The sequence below is a fragment of the Martes martes genome (genome assembly GCF_963455335.1).
Source record: "Martes martes genome assembly, chromosome: 8".
NCBI classification, from domain to species: domain Eukaryota; kingdom Metazoa; phylum Chordata; class Mammalia; order Carnivora; family Mustelidae; genus Martes; species Martes martes.
Window position 1 is genome coordinate 80,585,802 of NC_137895.1, and position 21,252 is coordinate 80,607,053.

Below are 21,252 nucleotides of genomic sequence, written 5' to 3' on the forward strand. Positions count from 1 at the left end.
TTGAAGAGGTATGGCCTAGATACCCTCAGCTGTAAGGCAAACCCCCATCAGAGGAGTCATTTCTTTGAGCCTTTGGTACAGATGCTAACATTAAAGTGTGCAGGGAGAGACTCAAAGAGGGAGAGTTTAAGCACTCATTTCCTCTTATAGGGACCCTGAATACGCACTGACCTTGGATGGTCTAACATAAAAAGTTTTGTCAAAGATCACCTTTGGACTCCAAAATAAGATCCATTCCTATTTCCTAGAAAATCCAACTTTCACATATGGATGTAAATTCTCAAATCTGTAGACCTCCCCACAGTACACCGAAAATGTAAGGGCAAGAAATCCTTTAAGTGGAAGCATAGAAATATTGGTGCTAGCTGGAAATGCTGGTGCATCATTAAGGAAATACATTCCATCACCTGCCAGATCTTGAAATTCTTGGTTCTGGTTCTTTAGGCACAAAAATCATGGTCTGAACAGCTTTTCTTAACGTGATCTTGGCCTTCATTGGCATTCCTACAAAGGGATACTTCATTTATATCATTAGATACTTTGGAATCTTAATGGAAAATTCTCCCTAAGTAATCAGAAACAAATAGTCATTTGCGGGATTTTATTTGGATGGAAAATACACTGGGAGAGGTAAAGCCAAAGCAGGAGAGTCTCTGGAGGGATGATGGCTCAGGTATTTCTTGGATTTACAGACAACAGATAGGCTTGGAATGGAAATGAAGCACTTGAAAATACCCTGCCCGAAAGAAACACTCCTCATTCAACAGTAGGCCCAATTATGTATCATGTATTCTTACTTATAAGCTCAAACACATTTTAAGAATGTAAGAAAAACAAAAAGAATCACTAGGAAGTAAAAAATGCATAAAGCTTTTTAAGGCTTTCATGCCAAGGAATCAGCAGACCTCCTTGAAAACCGCTAGAACTCTTTTTTTAATGAGCACATCTTGAAATGTCACTCTGGGATGCAGTGGTTTTGCTAAGATTTTTGTTGTTGTTGTTAACAAATACATTGGTGCTCAGAATTATCGATATTACCAGTAATAGAGCAAACTGTGTATTTTATACTCCATGTATTTATTGAGATTTGTCATTTATATTCTTTTTTTATGTTGGAAAAATATCTCTGCAGACTTCCTGCAAGAAACTCTGTCCCTCAGTGTGATTAAGTTTTGTCTAAAGAAAAAGTGCATAATTGGTCCCATAATGTGAAAATGTTTAGAATAAACTGACAAAAAAAGCAATAACTTGTAAATCCAATGGCAACTCTGTATTGAATACATCTTTGGTTATTCTCCACAGATTGGAAGGTCACTCACTTCTCATTATTCTTTATGCCCAACATTTTATTTTTTATATAAATACTATATTTGAATTTAGAGGAAGGACCTGTTCTTTGCTCTAACTGATAAACAAGATATCAAGTAGTACACACTATGGTCACTGTAATGGAAACTCAGAAGAGTGCTCTCTAATATAAAGGCATAAGGCGACACTTTTATTATAGAGTCATATTTTTACTGGAGTGTTATAGAGTCTTTTTCCCTGAAAACCTCTAAGTATTATTTGTACATCTATCTGATAAAATTATAAAGTTGGAGGTAGAGTAGAAAGTGACAAGAATAATATTTTTAAGCACTCTCTGGTTTTATGATTCTACATGTTTTTCTAAAATTTATTTATTTTTAAGATTCTTCTATTAAAAAAAAAAAGGAAATCCAAAGAAATGTCTTATTCCACACCCACATTTCCTCAAACCCTATAGTCTTCAAGCTACTCATCTAGCACTATTTTCTTTTATATTCTACAGGTAGGAACTCAAAGAATGTGAAGCGAATAAGTTGTCTTATCCCAGGACCAACTTTAGACATTACTAACGTTCAAGATAATCTGGACTCAGGATGGTACTGAAGAGAGTGATAGTTCATAAAACAAACATAACCAAAACTTCTTTGATGTACTCAGCTGCATTTCCCAGAGGCATGAAGGAGCTCGATTCTCTTTAATATTCCCATTTCCTAGCACTCCAAGAATCTATTTCTGAAAACAACACATTATTTATGTTATTCTTCCTCTATGCAAAAATCTCCTGCTGAAAATATTATTTAAGGGTTGTTTCTTCCATTTGCCTAGAATTCACCTAAGTTTTGAGTATAAATACTGAGTATACAATTAGTATAATATGAATTTGGTTCTCTAGTTTTTCTTTACTCTCCTAACAGGGAGTCTAAAACTTACCCAGAGCAAGCAGGTATTCCCTTCCTTAGAAAAAATTCAGAATTAACTATCAAATCAAGGAGATAGGCTTTTCCTTGTGACTTGTTTTATTATAAGGGAGTACTTATGGCATACTTGCCCAAAAAATTAGAGTTAAAAGGAACTTTTAAAAGTAAATTTAAGGCATAGGAATATTTTATTTCATAAACAGTCACTGTTTACCTGTACATGAATAATCATCAATTCTGATGTATCCAGTTTTGCAGATGCACATGAAAGAACCCGGGGTGTTAACGCACATCGTATTCTCACGGCAGTAATGGCGCCCTTCAGCACACTCATCAATGTCTGTGAAGAAAGAGGAGGGCAAAGAGGTCAACAGTGGCCAATATTCTAAAGTTTCTCTACAATTTTCTTTGGTGGAGAGAGGGCAATAGTTTCCAACTGAAAAGTATTTTTTTAAAGTATTCAAAACCTCTCCTTTAATAGGAATGTTTGATGTTCAAATGACAGAAACCACAAATATTTTTTTCCAACAGCTCTTGCTGGAATTTCAAAGATGTCTGTATATTTCAACTTGCAACATTCTAAATATATTTAGAAATTTTCAGTGCATTCATCTACCTGTGTTTGATAAAATGGATCAGGGCGTTACCAATCCGACTACCTTAGAGTCTTAAAACCTACAAACTCTGAACCTATCATATATTGTTTCTTGATTCACTGGCTGTTCTGCTATATACTTGAGGAGACCCTAAGAGATAAATAAAATATTCCCATATGCCAGAACTTGAATAACTTCAGTTGAAGACACGAAACCAATAACATGTAGTTTATTAGAGATACTAGTGTCTGAACCAGGATGTGTCTGAACAGAGACGAAATTACAACGTAGAGACCTGATATAAATGAGAAACTGTAAAATAGTAATAAGTTGGCATATTGGACTTCCATGGCAATCCACACACCAAGTTTTGAGTGTAAAGACTTACACATGGTAAGCTGTAACAGGCACTAGTACTAATTGGGAAGAAGGTGAATTTTTACAATAGACTGTCCCCATTATATAGCACCTCTGTGCATGGAACATAAACTATTTTACAAATATTTTGTCACTGTGAAATACTCTTTATGAAGGGCCTTAATGCACTGGCCAGGCATGGTATTTCTCCTCCAGAAGTCTGCATTCTTAAATCCTTGTGGTGAATCCACAAAATAGCAATGCTCTCGTTTGTACTATTAAGAGAAATGGATCGATTTTAGGAGACAGTCAGGTGATCTACCACTACAGAAGTCATGCTCTTCCGATAACCTCAACTATGTTCCCAGTCCAGAGAGTATCACAAGAATTAATTGATAGAATCTCAGCAAATTATAGTTTAGAGCTGAAGGGACCTTGGCAATCATTTAAGCTAACTACTCATTCTACAGATGAAAAAAATGGAGGGCAAACAAGACTTGATTTTCTATTCAACTTCTAAATGAAAGGTAACACGATAAATTACAAACCAATTAGCATACAAAACTCTTCCCGGGCTTGGCCCTGACATTTTCGGCTTTCCAGCCTATGACTGCACCCCTTCCTCCCTGAGTTCTGGCCACACGGAGCTTCTGATCAGTTCTCAAACGGACCATGCTTTCTCATATCTGCCTGCCTCTGTGCACAACGTCCTCTCTATTCCCTCTTTCGCTATCACCAGCCTTAGTGGATCTTGCCCACCAGTGGATTATCCTTCAAGAATCTGGTTAAACATCTCTGTGTGAGAACTTCCCCAATGAAGTAAAATGCTCTCTATGCAGTACTCTCTTGGAACTTGGTGTTTCCACTGCAGATTCACCCACTGTACCTTTATTAACTTTTGCAGGCTTCTTCTCTCCAAGAAGCCATATATACTTCTCCAGGGTAGAGATCATCTGTTCATGTCTCTTAACTCTAGCTGCACATCATATTCATCTGGGATGCTTTTTAAAAACATTGGGTCTTGCTCCAACTCTCAAACCCCCATTCCGAATCTGATTTAACTATCTGTAGTGGAACACAGGCAACAATTTTTTTTTAATAATTTCTTTTTTAAATCTTCTCCACGAAGAGTCTAAAGCAGGGATCAGCAAAATATTTCAATAAAGAACTAGATAGATAGTAAATATTTTAGGCTTTGGGGCTTACAGGATCTCTGTTGCAACTTTAGCTCTGATGTTCTAGCGTGAAAGCAACTGTAGGCAAATGTAAATAAATGATCCTGGCGTTATTTCAATAAAATTTTATTTACAAAAACAGAACTTGAATCAGATTTGGCCTGTAGGCTACAGTGGGATGACCCCTGGCCTAATGCATAAGTAGCATTAAGAATCCCTAAGTTTGTAATTCATTTTTGTATTCACAATACCTCATAGGGTGTCTAGGATATTACGGAGTCAATAAATGCTTCAGAATGAATGAATAAATGCTTCAAGGCTGGTTTAAGGAAGAGCTAAGAATAGATCTCAGATTATCTGACTCCTAGTATAATATACTTCTCATGATATCATGCTACTTCTAAACGTTTGCACTGGTCTGCAAGGAAAGTATCACATTCAATTACAGCCTAAAAATCAAACTAGAGGCACCCTGGGGGAATATGATGAAAACTCATTTGCTTCCAGGGTCTTAAGATAATAATAAGAATCATATGGGATAATTAATGTGCTCAGCGGGATCAATGGTCTCTAACCCTGATCTTCTGAGATAGTGCTGCAGAGAAGTGAAAGTTACTGAAAGCCACTGCAGGAGTCCCCTGGGCTTTAAGCTTGTGAACTGGAGGGATGGCCAGGAAGAAGTTCACGCGCACAATGGTATGAAGAATTTACCTTTGGGGAAGAAAGAGCCAAGAATAATGAACACAACTCAGTGGAGACGGAGGGGAGACGGAGGGGTTATCAGAGGGGAGAGTTACTGAGTACACTGTGTGTGGCCTCTCCTCAAAACAAGACTAGTTCCTAGTGGGAGACCATAGTCCTGGTAGAATCAAGGATGTAGCTTCAGTGCCTTGGGCAGGACTGAGTCCCAGCTGGAGCAAGCACTAGTTACAGAAGGCACTGTCCCTCTTTCCAAATAGTATGCTAGAAGCAGAAGCCCACATCTATAGAGTGGTTACCAAACCTGGCAAATCCAACTCATAAGCACATGAAGCATAAGGAATGAGAACTTTGAGAGTACTAAAGTCCTATGAGAAGAGATAGGGTGATTTCTGTTAATGGACCCTATTTATAGCCAAAGTTATCAGATAGTTTGGTTTATAAGATAAATAGGGCTGTCTTGTGAAAGGATACATGAGCCTAAATACTGTCTCTAATAGTCATGTGGTGGGGCTACATCTCACACTGTTGGGAGACACTGGCCAGTCCCATTTTTCTTTTGTAGATTTTACCCTTGAAGCTAGCATAAGGTCGGAGAAAACACAACGTAGGGTCATAAAGCAAAACAAGGAAATCTATTTAGTGTGAAGCCTTTAGGAATTTGAATGGTTTGGATCACAAAGAAATAACTGGATTCATGACCCAGAGATATGAAGTATCAGGAACAGTATGGGGGTGGGTAGTAAAAATACAAAAAATATAAGTGCAACACTCTATACCCGGTTGCCAGTTGCCTTTTTAAATTTCTCATGCCCCATCTTCAGAAAAGGAAGTCCCCAAAGAGACTCCTTTGAAACCGCAAAGCTACATAAATGTCATTTCTACTTGTACGTGCGGATAATCACAGGCCCCAAATGGCACGACTGAAAAATGATCTGGCAGAAAATCATGTTCAAACTTAGTCCAGGGTGTATTTTTGTTTGAAATCCCAATTCAAAAACTTAATGTCAAATTCTCACAATTCAGTTCAATGCTCAACATGTTTACTGAATCTTCAATGCCCAAGTTCCTTTACTGGGGTTTCAGTCGTATTGATGACCCTGAGCCGAAGAACCACAGTCCTAGGTGAAGAGTACCAGGAATGGCATTTGCTGCCATAGAACTTTCTACCAGGCAGAGAGAATTGCACAAAGTTGGAAAGAGCTGCCGCAGAAGGTAGCTCCTGCCAAGAGGAAGCATTCAAGCACAGCTTGGACATGCTATAGAGATTCGTGTGGAGGGCACGCTGCTCAGCTACGTGGCTTTTAACAATCCATCCAAAATTCAGTATAAACACAGTTAAAGCATAGGTCTGGCCTTCAAAGGACTTACAATCCTTCTACGTACTATCATTTCCAGACACACAGGAGCCTTCTATGCATTAAGCCTTCACTCTAAGGAACAATTTCTCTAAGAGAGGCTCATGGTTCCTTGAAAACAGAGGATTGCATGGTCAGATACTGTTTTCAGGACCATATGTTACTATTCTTCTTCCATCTCCCTCCTTAAAACTTTCACCATGTAATGAGGAAATTACACGCTCTGAAATATCTAGTCATGTTTTTAAAATGTTCACTCATAATTCAACAAGCATATAATGCCAACGCATCATGTCCGAGTGCTGCATTAGGCAACAAAGATAAATTCTAGCTGAAGAAATAACACTTAGACAATAATGCTAGGAAGTTATACACACTATATAATAAGGGAAACATATACAATGTGCATTAAATTGGGAGCAACCAACTTCTTTGACACAGTGCCTTTTCTGTTCGAAGCTTACCAATGCAGAACAAATTTGGGAATTTATATACTTGGTGATATAAATAATTTTATAAATCTTCCCTCTCCCAACTTTAGGAGCAGATAATGAAATTAAGAAGCCAGGATACAACAGGAATAACAGCATAAGGTCCTACATACCAAGTGCCAGAAAAGAACAGGATAGGAAAGAAAAGAAGGGAAGGGAAGGGAAGGGAAGGGAAGGGAAGGGAAGGGAAGGGAAGGGAAGGGAAGGGAAGGGAAGAGAAGGGAAGGGAAGGAAAGGAAAGGGAAGGGAAGAATGTACTCACTACCAGGACCGATATTCAGAGGAAAGCTGGTGACTAAGAGCAGGGACAACGAAGGACAGTTTGCTGGTTGGTGTGGCAGGGCATGGAGGTAGATTTTAAAGAAATAGATTTAAAGGAACAGACTTAGACAGAGAAGGAGCGGGCTGCCACAGAACAGTTTCCTGTCAAACAGAGATGCTCAAAGATGAGTGAGAGGACTGTAGACACTGGAGTCTAGTGTAGGCAGCGTAGACAGCAAAGACATGAAACAATGAGGAACAATGAATATTCGATTTGGCTGGAGTTCATGCAGGAAATAAAACAGAAATACAGCTATGGGAGAGGAGACACAACGGGAATGTACTTAAATCTCCAACAAACACTAGAAAGGTATCTTCCTTGCTGTGATATGGAAACAGGAAAGCATTTGGAAGGAGGTGAGGAAGGGAAGTGGCTTAGAAAAATAAATCTCATGAGAGTTGGTAGAATGGAGCAATTGTGGAGCTGATGAGAGAGGTGCAATCAAGGTGAGGAGAAGTTCATTACATTAAACTAACCTCCCTAGCCCCAGTTTCTCCACATTACTTATCAGTGTCTGAAAATATCCTATCAAGTTGTTTGTTGGTATGTCTGCTGTCTCTTTCTAGTGGAATATAAGATTCAGGAGGGTAGGGACCTTGTTCTAGGAGAATGGCTGGCTCTCCCCAAAAATCTGCTGGATGAATCCATGAATCCTTCCATGGCTTTTCGTCGAGAAGCAGAAAGGGTAAGTATCCTAATTCACACTGGCCTGACCTGGAGCTCCACTTGGCAGAGGGAATCCTTTGTCTTCCTAGTACCTTGCCCAGGCATTTACTTTGACACGAGGTTTTTGTAAAAACAGTGAACATAAGCCTCTGTGGTAAAAGACAGTCTTGCAGGGGGAAGAACACTGCAGTGGGAATAAAGAAGGCTGGATTCTAGTCTTTGGCTCTATGATAAGCCCGATAGGCATTTCATCTCTCTGGACATTAATTTCATCATCTATGAAAACAAAGGCTAGAGGTTTCCACGTCATTACCAGCCCTCATACTTTACAGTTCTAACAAAGAGACCACAATTTGTATGGTTGCAGGGGAGAATCTGATTCTCCAGGATTTTGTAGGATACACGGTCATACTCCAACAAACTTAAAAAGCATAATAAGTAAACTGTGTTTCTTATACTTAAACAACCTCTCTTGCCCTGAGATAATTCAAGCAGATCTATTTTAGAAACAGGAACTTATAAATTTATAAATTCCTTTTTATCCTATCTGAAAGCTGTGGCTGACTTTGTAATTATTCAGAATCACAGATTTCTAGACGTGAAAGGAACTACAAAAATCATCTAACCTAACTGCAGTCGTTTACAATTAAAGACATGGGAGGCACAGAAATGCCAAAGACAAATTAAGAAGGTGGCAGGAATCAGACTGTGAAACTTTCGTGAGCCACATTAAAAAATCTGAACTTCATTCTATATGAAATGGGAAAGGTTTTAGGAGAGGGTTCCTTGGATCAGATCTGGGTTTTTGGAAGATCCCTTCAGCACAAGTTTATACAGTTAATGAGCGGAAATCAGAATGACAACACTGTTTCCAGACCCCAGATCCTACATTAATGTTGCTTTTGACCTATGGAGTCATCTCCTCGGAGACGATCCTTGGAGGCAGTGGGCACTCAGGTATGATGTCCCCCTCTCCTGCGGGCTTCTGCCACACAAACTGGCTATCTCCCCGTCCCTCCCCCATTTTATGCTTTGTATGTCACTGATGCCATTAAAAAAAAATACTATATTTCTAAGGCTTCAGCATTTTATCTCAATTATAATCCTGTAAAAGGATTATATTAGCATGTTAATGAACACTAATGCTTTATTGCTCAGCCAATAAAATCCTGAAGTCATGCAGTCAACAGCAAGGACTCTACATACTGAAGATGAACACGCATCGGTATGGGTTAGAATTGCTAAGTCTTGGCCCACCAGCTGTGAAAAACTGGCTTGGCAAAGTTGGCAAAGAGATCAATGACTTAATTCATAAACCAGGAAAAAGCCTAAGTTCTGAGAAATGTAATTCTGGAAAGAGATTTGAGAATAACATTTGGGAAGATAAGAGTATTTTTGAAAATAAAAAAAAATTTGCAAGTATAAGTAGGCTGCTCAGTAAAAATCAGTAAAGAATAAATTAAAATGTCATTTACAAATAGGCTAACATTAAAAGGAATTGCAAGCAATCCTATTTTGAAGTCAGTGGCATTAGCAAGTTTGTTTACCAAATATTAATTTTTATGTATTAAAAACTACATCACACACTACTGAAAAACATGATTTTTTGATACCTTAAAATAAAAACCATACATTTTCTTCTTCCTTTTTAAATTCATTCATTGTAAATTGTACAGTACATTCCTCAAGAGTAAAAACTTTAGTATTATATCATTGTTCTTGCTACTTTTTTTTTTAAAGATTTTATTTATTTATTTGACAGACAGATCACAAGTAGGCAGAGAGGCAGGCAGAGAGAGAGAGAGAGGGAAGCAGGCTCCCCACCGAGCAGAGAGCCCGACGTGGGGCTCGATCCCAGGACCCCGAGATCATGACCCAAGCCGAAGGCAGCGGCTCAACCCACTGAGCCACCCAGGCGCCCCAGTTCTTGCTACTTTTAATAGGATACATTATTCCTAGCTTTAGGATTCCTGCATTTAAAACAGATATACATGGAGACATGCAGTAGGAAAATTTGAGACACGGCTGAGAGTGGATCATGAAATTATACCTGTGGGAAAAGGTGAGATCACCTGGAACACTAAGGGGCAGAGGAAACAAAAGCATGAGTAGTTTATCCACATAAGTAATATTTATTGACTTCTATTTCCCAAGGTATTAACAGCAATGTCAATGGCATGGCCTTGAAGAAAACGGATGTGGTTTTTGTCTTTGAAGAGCAATGGTCCTTCTCAAAGACAAGTAATAATTTTTAAAAATGCTGTGGGAATTTGAGAAGGATAGTGCACCTGGAACAAAATGTGAGCACTCCAAATCTTACAGGCAAGGCAACACTTTCAAGAGGATGTGACATCTAAGCAAAGGACTAAAGGAGAAGTAGAGTTAGCCAAGTGAGATGGGAAAAATGAGAGCATTTCAACAAGAGAACTATGCTGGAAAGTGAGAAAATCTTGTATATTCAAAGTACAGCAAAACATTAAATGTGGCTAATGAAGTAAGCAGGAGCTATTTTGTGTGTACATCTTGTAAGACAAACAGAAGGATCTGACCTTATCCGATGATCGATGGGAATCTACTGAAGTTTTTTTAAATCAATTTTTTAAGATATCATATTGCAAAGAGTATAAACTTTAAAAGATACAACAGAGTGTAAAATTAAAGTAAGTCCAACCATGGCAACTCAACTGTTTCACTCCTAATCTCCTAACCACTTTTACCAATTTCCTATGCAACCTTCCAGAGACACCGTCTGCCCATATAGGCACATGTACGTGTGTGTGTTTGGGGGGTATGGTGGAGGGGATGTTTCTCCTCTAAGGGGTACAAGTGAATGAAATGACTTTAAGTTGCTAAGCAAGATCTTTTTAACTGCAAGGTAGAGGATGGATTTGAGAAGAGCTAATTGGAAGCTAGGAGTGAGCTCACTTGTAGTTTGGATTCCTGTGTCTGAGACAGTATATTATATTCTAGTTGCACATGGAGAAAGTGTGGCGATACACACACACAGACACACACACACACACGACATATATATATAGAAAGAAAGATATCAGGAGAGAAGACAAGACTGGAAGTCAAGGTCAAGATCTGGGAGCCTCAAGCACAGAGAAGGTAATTAAAGCCATGGTATCAGACAACATCACCCAGGGAGAGGGTACAGAATGAGGAGGAAAAAAATAAGACGGAGGCATGGGGAACTTCAACATTTAAGGGACAAGTAAAGCAAGGAGACTGGAAGATCGCTCAGAGAGGTGGTGGCAAAACTAGAAGAGGTTTGGAGGGAGATGAACGTTGAGACAGTGGTCAGCAATCACTTTTCAACACACCTTCTATATTTGAGGTAATCCTCATCTCCTCAAGATGGAAGTCACAACTCAGATTTCTGCATACTTGAGAGCCAGTCTATAGACTTGTAACCTAGGACCACCCATTGTGGGCACTTACGCAAAACCTCAATTCAGAAGAGAACTCATGGTGAACGAAGCAAGGTTGTGAAATCTAGCAAGCTGGTTGGAGAGGGTGTTCAGTGCTTAGGACAGTAGCAGCGGCACAGGTTCTGGAGTCCGGTCCCAGGTGTCATCAGTGAGCAGTAGGCAATATTTGTGTGAGTTGTAGTGTTGACACCGAGAGGTCGTGGGATCTGTACCCACGTGTGACTTGTGTGGTCCTGGCTGAACATCATTTAAACCTGTCCTCACACATTTATTGTGAGCCACCTAACATTCTTCAATGTATTCCTTTTCTGCTTTAACTGCCAGAGTGGATTCTGTTGTTTGCAGCTCTGATCCCTGATCAATACAATGCAGTGTCATGAAGACAAGGTAAATAAGTATTTCAAGGAGGGAGTGATCAATAGAATTAATTGCTGCCTAGAGGTCAAGCAAAATGCGGGCTGAACGAGGTCTGATTTAACATTACAGAAGTTATCAGTGACCTTGGTGAAAGTAGTTTGGAGGGGACCTGGGACGAAAACTCTAGACTGCTGTAGATGGAGGAGAGCCTCTGACATGAAGAAATGGAGACAGTGAAAATCAATCACACCTTTCAGAAATTTGGATATAAAGGGGAAGAAGGTTAATAAAACAAAATCTGGAAGGGATGTGTGGTTAATGGAGATACGTGAGCATATTTCAATGCTGATGGGAAGGAGCAAATGGAAATAAGTTGAAAACAGAGTTTGAGGGGATAAGAGATGGAATAAGCTTCCTCTGAAGCCAGGAAGATTCAGTTCTCAGATGGACCCATCACTCCCAAGAGAAAGGGTATCAATTCCACTGAGACTGGAGAGAAGGAAGAACGGATAGGCATGAAGCATGTGGGTTTATGTAAGGGGAGCAGAAGGGGGAGGAAGTCAGTTCCTGTTTTCTGCTTTGCTGGTCAAGAAGTTACCTGCTGAGAAGAAGAGAATGGGTGGAATAAAAAATTTGCATGGAATGGTGAAGGTTTACTATAGTCATTGTAGGAAATGAGAGGAAACTAAGCTGGGATGCATAGTAAGATTACTCAAGCAGAGCAGAGCACCCAGCAGGGTCAGCAGCCATGCTCACACAGGTCTACCACTTGACATTTCTTTTTTTTAAAGATTTTTTAAAAATTTATTTATTTGACAGAGATCACAAGTAGGCAGAGAGGCAGGCAGAGAGACAGGGGGAAGCAGGATCCCTGCTGAGCAGAGAGCATGATGCGGGGCTTGATCCCAGGACCCTGGGATCATGACCTGAGCCAAAGGCACCCACTGAGCCACCCAGGTTCCCCTACCACTTGACATTTTTATAACACTTTGGTTCTGGTGGTGCATCTTCATACATAATATATGTTAATTCTCACAACCCTATGACTTAGGGGGCACTTATAGAGTTACCCTATTTTCATAGCCCAGGAGCCTATATGAAGTTGGGAATTTTCCAGAATGTTTGCAGTAACTTTGTAGCTTGCAAATCTTGAATAGAATCACTTCGTATAACCCATGGTTCCTCCACAATCTGGGCCCTATTTCAGCAGTCTGATCTAACACCTCTGGCTATAAACCTCCTGTTGCAGTAAGAAACTCCAAAATACATCTTGCTCTTTCTCTTTCCTTACTGTTCCGCCAATCTAAATTGGATTCACTCTTCAAGGCCCAGATGAAGTCCCAACACCTCCCCAGTGTGTCCCTAACCTCTTTGGCCATGGGGATTCCATCTGTTTCTACTTCAGCACTTTTTGTCTGCGCTTATTCATGGCAAATTAGTAGCTATTTTGGCTGAATCCCATTTGCTTGAAATAAAGGAACAGACAGGCTCATTTGAAAGATTGCCTTGTCACGTTGGATTTGAAAATTCATCAAAGTTGAACAGCACTCGTTCCAAGAAGGCAGATTAGTATTTTTAAATATTAAAAACTAATTTAACAAATATATATTTATTTTGCCAAAAACAAGAGTTTCAGTCATTACAATATCCAAATTGATGCTTATTCAGAGTTATTAATCTAAACACTACATCAGTGCTTTCATGAACGATATGGAACCATTCCAACTTTCAATTGCTTGTTTATATAAAAATCACTGACTAAACTAAACTGTTAAATTTGACAATTTAAATCAATGTTTAATGATGATTAGGAAGTATGACCTTACAATAACTCCATACCAACAAACATATATGGTCTACAATTTCAGTTCCATTTCTTCACTATCATATTCTTAGTTAAGGATATGAACAAATTGTAAAAACCTGTTTGGGAGCACATTCTTTGTATCAAAGAAAAATTACTTGGGGGAAGATAAAATGGAATAAAAAAGTAAAAATGAAGATATTCTAATGTATTATTAAAATCCCAGGGATCTATTTTTATATCATATCAATGAGTAAGAGGTATAATTTAGAACCATAATGTCCAAACACATGAGATTCTTCTTGCTCTAGAACATTTGCCCAAACAAGCCAAGTCCTTCTCCATAACATATCTCAAATATCCCATTTCTCTATCAGGTTCATTTAATTTATGCCTAAATGCTTCCTGCAATCCACAGCTAGTGTTACCTCCTAAAAACTTACTCTTATGTCCATTCATGATATTGATAATGAAACTACATTCACCTCTATGTCTATTGCTTTGACTGTGTCATTTCATTTTTCTTCATAGCATCACATCTTCACAAAGGATCCCGAGCAGAATCTCAGGGCCACTGAATCAAAGTTAGATTTGTTTCATTTGTACAATTCTTACACTTTTCTAGCTAGCCTGTTCCCTGCCATTAACCATGCTGAAACTTCCGCCTCCTATCTGTAAGCCTTTTTCCAGATATCCTTGATGCAATGTGATCATCTTATTTTATACTGGAGTTGGTTCTTCTTGGAAGCAAAATGAATACATGAAGAAAGGAAGAAATTGCAAAGGGAATGCTATTAGTAGTTTCATCTCAAGCAAGGATTTGTTAATTGACTTCCTAACTTTTAACAGATTTAACTAGAACACATAGCTTGGATTTTTTGGGGAAGGCTAGATAAAGCCAGTACTTATAATAAAATCTCTAAGTTATACCTGACCTGAATGTAAGTTGCAGAAGTTTCATCAACTAAATTTTTAAAAATTGTGTATCATGTGACACCCCACAGATCACTTCAAATGGATTCTTTTCAGGGGAAAAGATCTTTTTTAGTAAAAAGTTGTTCATTTAATGAAAAAATACTAATAAACCACTGCTTCATATGAGATACCTGCAAATGATCTACAATGAATTGCTTAATTCTAAGTAGACATTTTCTTCCTAGTATTAATAAACAAGTACATGCAAATAATTACCGGGTATTTTATCCTACTATTCATCTACAGAAAAATAACATAAATTTTCACTGTTAAAGTTTTATCATATAATTTGCAAAATGAGGATGAATTATGCATATCTATATCTAAGAACTAGTTAGATTGTTATTCAGACCAGAAAGGAATTTGGCATAACGTCATTTGGTTTTGGAAATAATCCATGGTAACTTAGCTACTGAAGTAGTTAAAGACCTCATTATAATTGGCTTAAGCTATAAGATAATATCATCATATGGACTCTCAGAGTATTTTTGCCTCAAGTCTTCAATAAGCTTAGAGTGAACATCTTAGTTCCAAAAATAAATTCATGTTGCATGAATTGACTGACACACTGGTAGTAATAAATACAGGTTTAATCACAAACTTTTACCAAGGACTTATTTTTCTGGAAGGCATTTTTCACATACTTCATCTTGTTTAATTTTGTTTGACCTCTGCTTTCCCAACCTCATAACACAAATGTGCCCATTTAAGAGATGAGGAAAATGAGGCTCAGAGATATTAAGTGATTTGCACAAATTCTCAGTTAATAAATTGCAGAGGTAAGAATTAACCCCCAGTCTTCTTATGCAATGTTCTTTCCATAACATCAGAACTTCCACCACTTGTGAAAACTGGAAAGATGTGGATTTGATCCACATAAACATTTTACATTCATTTGTCTGCTAAACCTTAAAATCGCTTCTGACATATATTTTTCAGACATCATTCCAGGTAGCTGCTCCTACAAATCAGCAGAGTATCCATCAAGGCACTAGACTGACTCTTTTGCAAAAGATGGGTATATAAAATAAGTATTTGTTTGCATTTACTTTCAGCACTGACATAATTGAGCAGTAAAGGCGTGACAAAATGATAAATACTTTTTAACATTGGCAGGCAGCAAATGTTTCTTGCATACTACAAAGAAATGCAAAGGTAAGCAATCCAGTGAGAATATGGGGCCAAACAAAACTCAAAATCATACGAGAAATGTAATAATGTTACAGGCCATGGATACAAATTTCTATGCCTGCTGATGAATTTGAGGGTTCCCTTCAATATTCCCCCTATATTTCTGAGTGTATACTTCTGAGTATACTTCTGAGTGTTTCTATGGGTTTAGGATAAATAAACACATACTTGCTATCACTGCCTACAAGCCTGCCCGTGGGCATCCTCTGGGCCTTTTCTATGTTCTTGGAGTCTCCAGCAAAGGTAGTACATATCCCCATGTCCCTACTTCTGTCCCTTTAAAAGAGCTCCCATCCCCAAAGCTAAAAAACTCTTGAGATATCACACAGCATCTTCTTCAGACTTGAATAGCATGTTCAGAGCTACTCAAAAATGAAAAAATGAGAAAGGAACTTATTTCAGTGAGGCCAGCACGGGGAAGACAATGAACTAACTCTCAAAGACTGTCTCTGAAGTACTGAAAGTACTTCCAGGTTTATACAAGGCAAATGAGGGACAAAAGTGTGTAGATACGTGCAGGTGGGCAGCAAAGGTCAGATCCATCATTGTCTTGGGGTCAATCACAGACAGGGGTCTTGCTGGCTCAGGGTAGTCCTTATTGCTTGAGAGGGTAATTTTGGTTCCCATCAGGAGAGGCTTTGCCCTCAGGGTCTTTGGCCTGAGCCAAGAGACAACCTGGGAAGTACCCAGCTAGAAAGTGTGAGGTCAGAATGTAGGCAACTGAAGTCCTCTTTCAAAAGTACTTCTTCTTAACCCTATTTAATACATAGATGTATTAAATGATGACTGAGTCATAATTTCTTCTTTATATAGCATGCAAAAGTGATCATGAACTCCAACAGACTTAAGCATGAATATTTTCTAAAGTAGTGCATTCTTTGGTAGAAAAAAAATCAGCTGACCATGAAGGTCACACAACTATGGTGCTTTGTTTCAAAAGGATAGTATATGGGTATCCCTGATTGTTTCTTCAACTTCCTTTGCATGAGACTCTATCGCTAAGAAGTAGTTCAGAGAAGTACACTCTTTATTAGGTTTGATTTTAAAAATTTAAGTCCTCCCTTCATATCAGAGGAGACCCTGGCTTCAAGGAAAAAATACCCTTGCCCTCCAATTTAAATATCTTAATGATGTTCAAGTTTACAAATGAATAGAAATTGTTTTTGAGTCAGCAAAAAGCTGAAGTATCACAGAGAGTAAATGACGAATGAGCCCAGAAGAACTGCTAATGCAAGTTCAAATTTAGTTGGGTCACTTGATAGTGATTTCTGAAAGTTTTTCACCAAACTTCTCAATCAGAGAAGGAAATCAATTTTTATGAAAAATAACACACACACACACACACACACACACACACACACACACACACACACATCTCCTCAGCACAGCAAACATGTTAAATAGATGTTCCTTAATGCCTAAAAACAGTCATGTTTCCATAGATGGCCTTCATTATTATGTTGACGTATATTCCCTCTAAACCTACTTTACTGAGGGTTTGATCACAAATTGCTGTTGTACTTTGTCAACTGCTTCTTCTGCATCTATTGAAAGGATCATATGTTTCTTATCCTTTCTTTTATTAATGAGGTGTATCACACTGAGTGATTTGCAAATATTGAGCCACAACTGCAACTCAGGAATAAATGCCACTTGTTTGTGGGTGAATGTTTTTTTTTAATGTATTGTTGGATTTGGTTTGTTAGTATTTTGAGAATTTTTACATCTATGTTCATCAGGGATATTGGCCTGTAGTTCTCTTGTTCAGTGGAGTCTGTAATCTGTTTTTGGTATCAGGGTAATGCTGGCCTCACAGAATGAATTTGGAAGTTTTCCTTCCTTTTCTATTCTTTGGAATAGTTTGAGAAGAATAGATATTAACTCTTCTTCAAATGTTTGGTAGAATTTACCTGTGAAGACGTCTGGCCCTGGACTTTGTTTATTGGGAGTTTTTTTATTATGATTCAATGTCCTTGCTGGCTATCAGGATAGCATATTAATTCTGAAAGCTGTTTTAGGTGGCAACTTTTTCACTTGGTTGGATGAATAGATGATGCCTTTAAAAGTCCAATTCATATTTGAAAACATTAGAAATGCTTTTGCTCCTCTCTCTCTCTCTCTCTCTCTCTTTTTTTTCGGTTAATTTGTTACTTGTATGCTTAATTTTATTTGTTGACCCAAGTAAACCCTGGGATGACCAGATATTTAGTCAAACATTACTCTGGGTGTGCCAGTGAGGGTGCCTCTGGATGGGATTAACATTTGAATTTGTGGACTGAGGAAAGCAGGTTGCTTCCCTAAACTGTTCAGGCCTCATCTAATCAAAGGAAGACCGGGATAGAACAAAAAACTGAGTAAAAGGGATATTTTGCCTGCCTGACTGTGAGCTGGGATATTGTTCTTCTCCTGCCCTTGAACTGCAATTTACACTATTGGTTCTCCTGGTTCTCAGTTCTTTGGACTTGGACTGAAAGTATACCATGGGCTCTCCAGATTCACAACTTGTTGACTGCAGATCTTGGGATCTTCTCAGCCTCCATGAGCCAATTCTTTATAATCAATCAATGTCTCAATCAATCAATCTCTCTCTTTCAATATATGTCCTATTGGTTGCTTTTCTGGAGAACGCTGATTAACACGGGAATCTTGGGCTTTTTTTAATTTAAGAAAATCTACCATAACACACTACAGAGAGTGCATCATTAGCCATAATTTTGAAAGCTACAGTGTCTGCTAGAATTCCCTAATTAATCCCATAGGGCGCAGTCCTCTGGTTATTTATCCCCACTCTGTTAACAGGCCTCCTGTTAACGCCAGTGAGGAACTGTGTGCTGGGTTTATAATCAGAGGACTGAGCTCATTCTGCATCTTTCTCTTCATATCTCTTGGAGCAACTCTGTGGGCTTATCACTCATCTATTCTTAAAGAAATCCTCTCAGATTTACTCTATATTCCGTAGCTAATGATATGCAGATACTGGCTATGCCAGTAATTCACACTAAATGAATTATTCCTGAAGTGGCAATCAGCTGAGAGAGAGAAAAAAGAAGGAAGGAAGGAAGAAAAGAAGGGAGGGAGGGAGGAAGGAAGGAAGGGTGGGTAGGAGGGAGAGTGAGAAAGTTTGTTTTCCCATTGTCTTCCTATGTGGGTTATTTACTGTGGTTTCAGTTCATTACAGATTCTCTAATACCAATGAGCTGCTTTCTGGATGGAGTACAGATTATTTTTCCTTTACAGAAACATTCAATTTGTAAGGCCAGTTAGCTGCTTCAAAAACTGTCTCTAAAGAAAAATCTATATGCTATTCTTATTTATAAAAGTAAGAATTACATTAGGTATCTAATAAGTAAATTAAAAGCGTAACAATTTAAAAACACTGAATTTATAGATAGATGATAAGAATTTGAACACTGGGTTTACTGGGTAAATGATTTTGGGCAAAACATTTGGTTTCCAAGCTCTCCAGTTTTCTTAACCACAAAACAGGATATTATAAAAATGCGTGCATCATAGGACTGCTGGAAGAAATCAGATGTTGTATCTAGAAAGCATATTAAGTGTCTCTTAAGAATCATGGTTATTAGTAGTAGGTGATATTTTTTAATACAGCCCTATTGACAAATAATGGCAAGAAAAAAAGAACACGAAATAGAAAAAATAGGGAAATTACTTGTTTTCATTAAGAGTTATGCTCACATTACTTGGTACATGGGCTAGAATTTCCCAAAATACAGAATAAGAAACAATGGAGAAGAGGAGGTATCCTTAGCCAAAGTATTGCATTACAAAGACAGGAAGGGGATGAGAGATAGTGTTCTTTTGATAACAGGTTAAAAAAAAAAAAAAAAAGGAAAGGCAAAGAGCGAAAGGAACCAAGAAGGTAGATATCTAAATATAATTTATAACTTATGTTTGCAGGTGTGTCATGCCTGGCACATAGCAGGTACTAAACAAATGTTTATTAAGATTCTAATCTCCACATTCAAACGGCATTTAAATTAAATACCATCTACACGTCAGACATTTAACGTTCAAGTGAGTTGCTTTGCAAATTGTGGATAGAATTAAAATCTTAAGCAAAAATTTAGAGTGTACAGTAAAAGCAAGAGAGATAGGGGGAAATTTCTGGAATTTGTGGTCCTTTCAATATATGCATGCCATTTATCAGTACACATACAATAAATAACAAATGTTTTAAATGAATGAATTCCTTCTCTTGCACTACTCAAAATAATTTTTAAGGACCAAAACATATCAATTTAAACAACTGTATCTCTTTTTTACCTATAAAAATTCTATATGACAATTAGCCTTTCTTATACAATATAAGCACAATTCAATAAGTTCAATGCTTGTCCTCAATAATTCTTTAGTGATGAGGTAGCCTAAAGGTGCCCATCTGTTTAGCATATCTAAGCATTTCAAACCACCAATAAATAAATATTTCTCAAACTCTACACTATCTCTATTTTAGAAGTTTAGAAGAATTCAAGGAAAGCAAAGTCTATGACAAGACACTAACAGGTGGGAGAAATAGAAATAGAAATATATATACATATATATATATATATATATATCCTTTAATAAATAGTACAGTATATAAGAAAGTATGTTACAACTGGATAACTGGACATGAACCAGTATAGAACAAGGTGCAAATTCTTTGATCAGATAAAATTTTAAAATAGATTTGAGAAATTAAATCTGTGTGCCTAATTCATCAGAAAGTCTTCAGAAAGAATAGAAAAAGTAAGTAGTGTAGAAGTATAATTAAATTATGGATAGTCAGACCAAAAAGCAAAAGGTATTTCTGCCAGATTATAGAAGTTTGCCCCAGGTACCATAATAAAGTACCACAAACTGGTGCCTTAAGCAACAGAGATTTATTGTCTCACAATTCTGTAGGATAATGGTCCAAAATCAAGGTGCTAGAGGGTTGGTTCCTTCAGAGGGCTGTGAAGGACAGTTTGTTCCATGCCCCTTGCCTGGCTTCTGGTGTTTTGCTGGAAATCTCTGGTATTCCTCAGCTTGTAGCTGTATCACCCCAATCTCTGCCTTCATATTTACCTGACATTCTCCCCTTGTGTCTGTGTCTACATTTTCCCACTTTATAAAGACAATTGTCATACTGGAGCATGGTCCCATGTTTTTCCACCAGTATGATTTCATCTTAACTAATTATACTTGTAACATTTCCATTTCCAAATAAGGTCACTTTCTGAGATACTGTGGATTAGAACTTCAATATGAATTTTTGAGAGACACAATTCAACGCATAACACGGATGAACTGTCCTGAGGAAAAGAAAGAATTAAGAGAGCCAAAGGTGACTTGCTAAGGATAAATGGATGCATAACCATGTAGGGCCAGGCAACAGAGACCCTTGGAACCTTCACCTTAGCAAAGGAACTTGATGGGTTGAACAACAGGTAGACAGTGTGGGCTCTCAAATAGAAAAAATGGTGTTTTGTAAACATTAATCTGGAGAACACTGGAGAAAGGATGAGACACTAAAGACAGAATAACTAAGTAGAATGTGACATGAAATAAAAACTATCTGGCAGCAGCAGTCAGAATGAAAGAGATTAAATGAATCTAAGAG

General features: G+C 37.9%; 1 protein-coding gene across 4 annotated transcripts in view; it reads right to left on the minus strand.

The window, feature by feature from the left end:
* The window catches only part of NELL2 (neural EGFL like 2), a 400,524-nt gene that overhangs the window by 153,817 nt on the left and 225,455 nt on the right, over window positions 1–21,252 (minus strand). For all 4 annotated transcript variants that reach the window (XM_080811935.1, XM_080811936.1, XM_080811937.1 and 1 more), the window contains exon 14: window positions 2,440–2,565. In XM_080811935.1, the coding sequence (XP_080668061.1) occupies window positions 2,440–2,565 (126 nt within the window). The remainder of the gene's footprint in view (window positions 1–2,439; window positions 2,566–21,252) is intronic.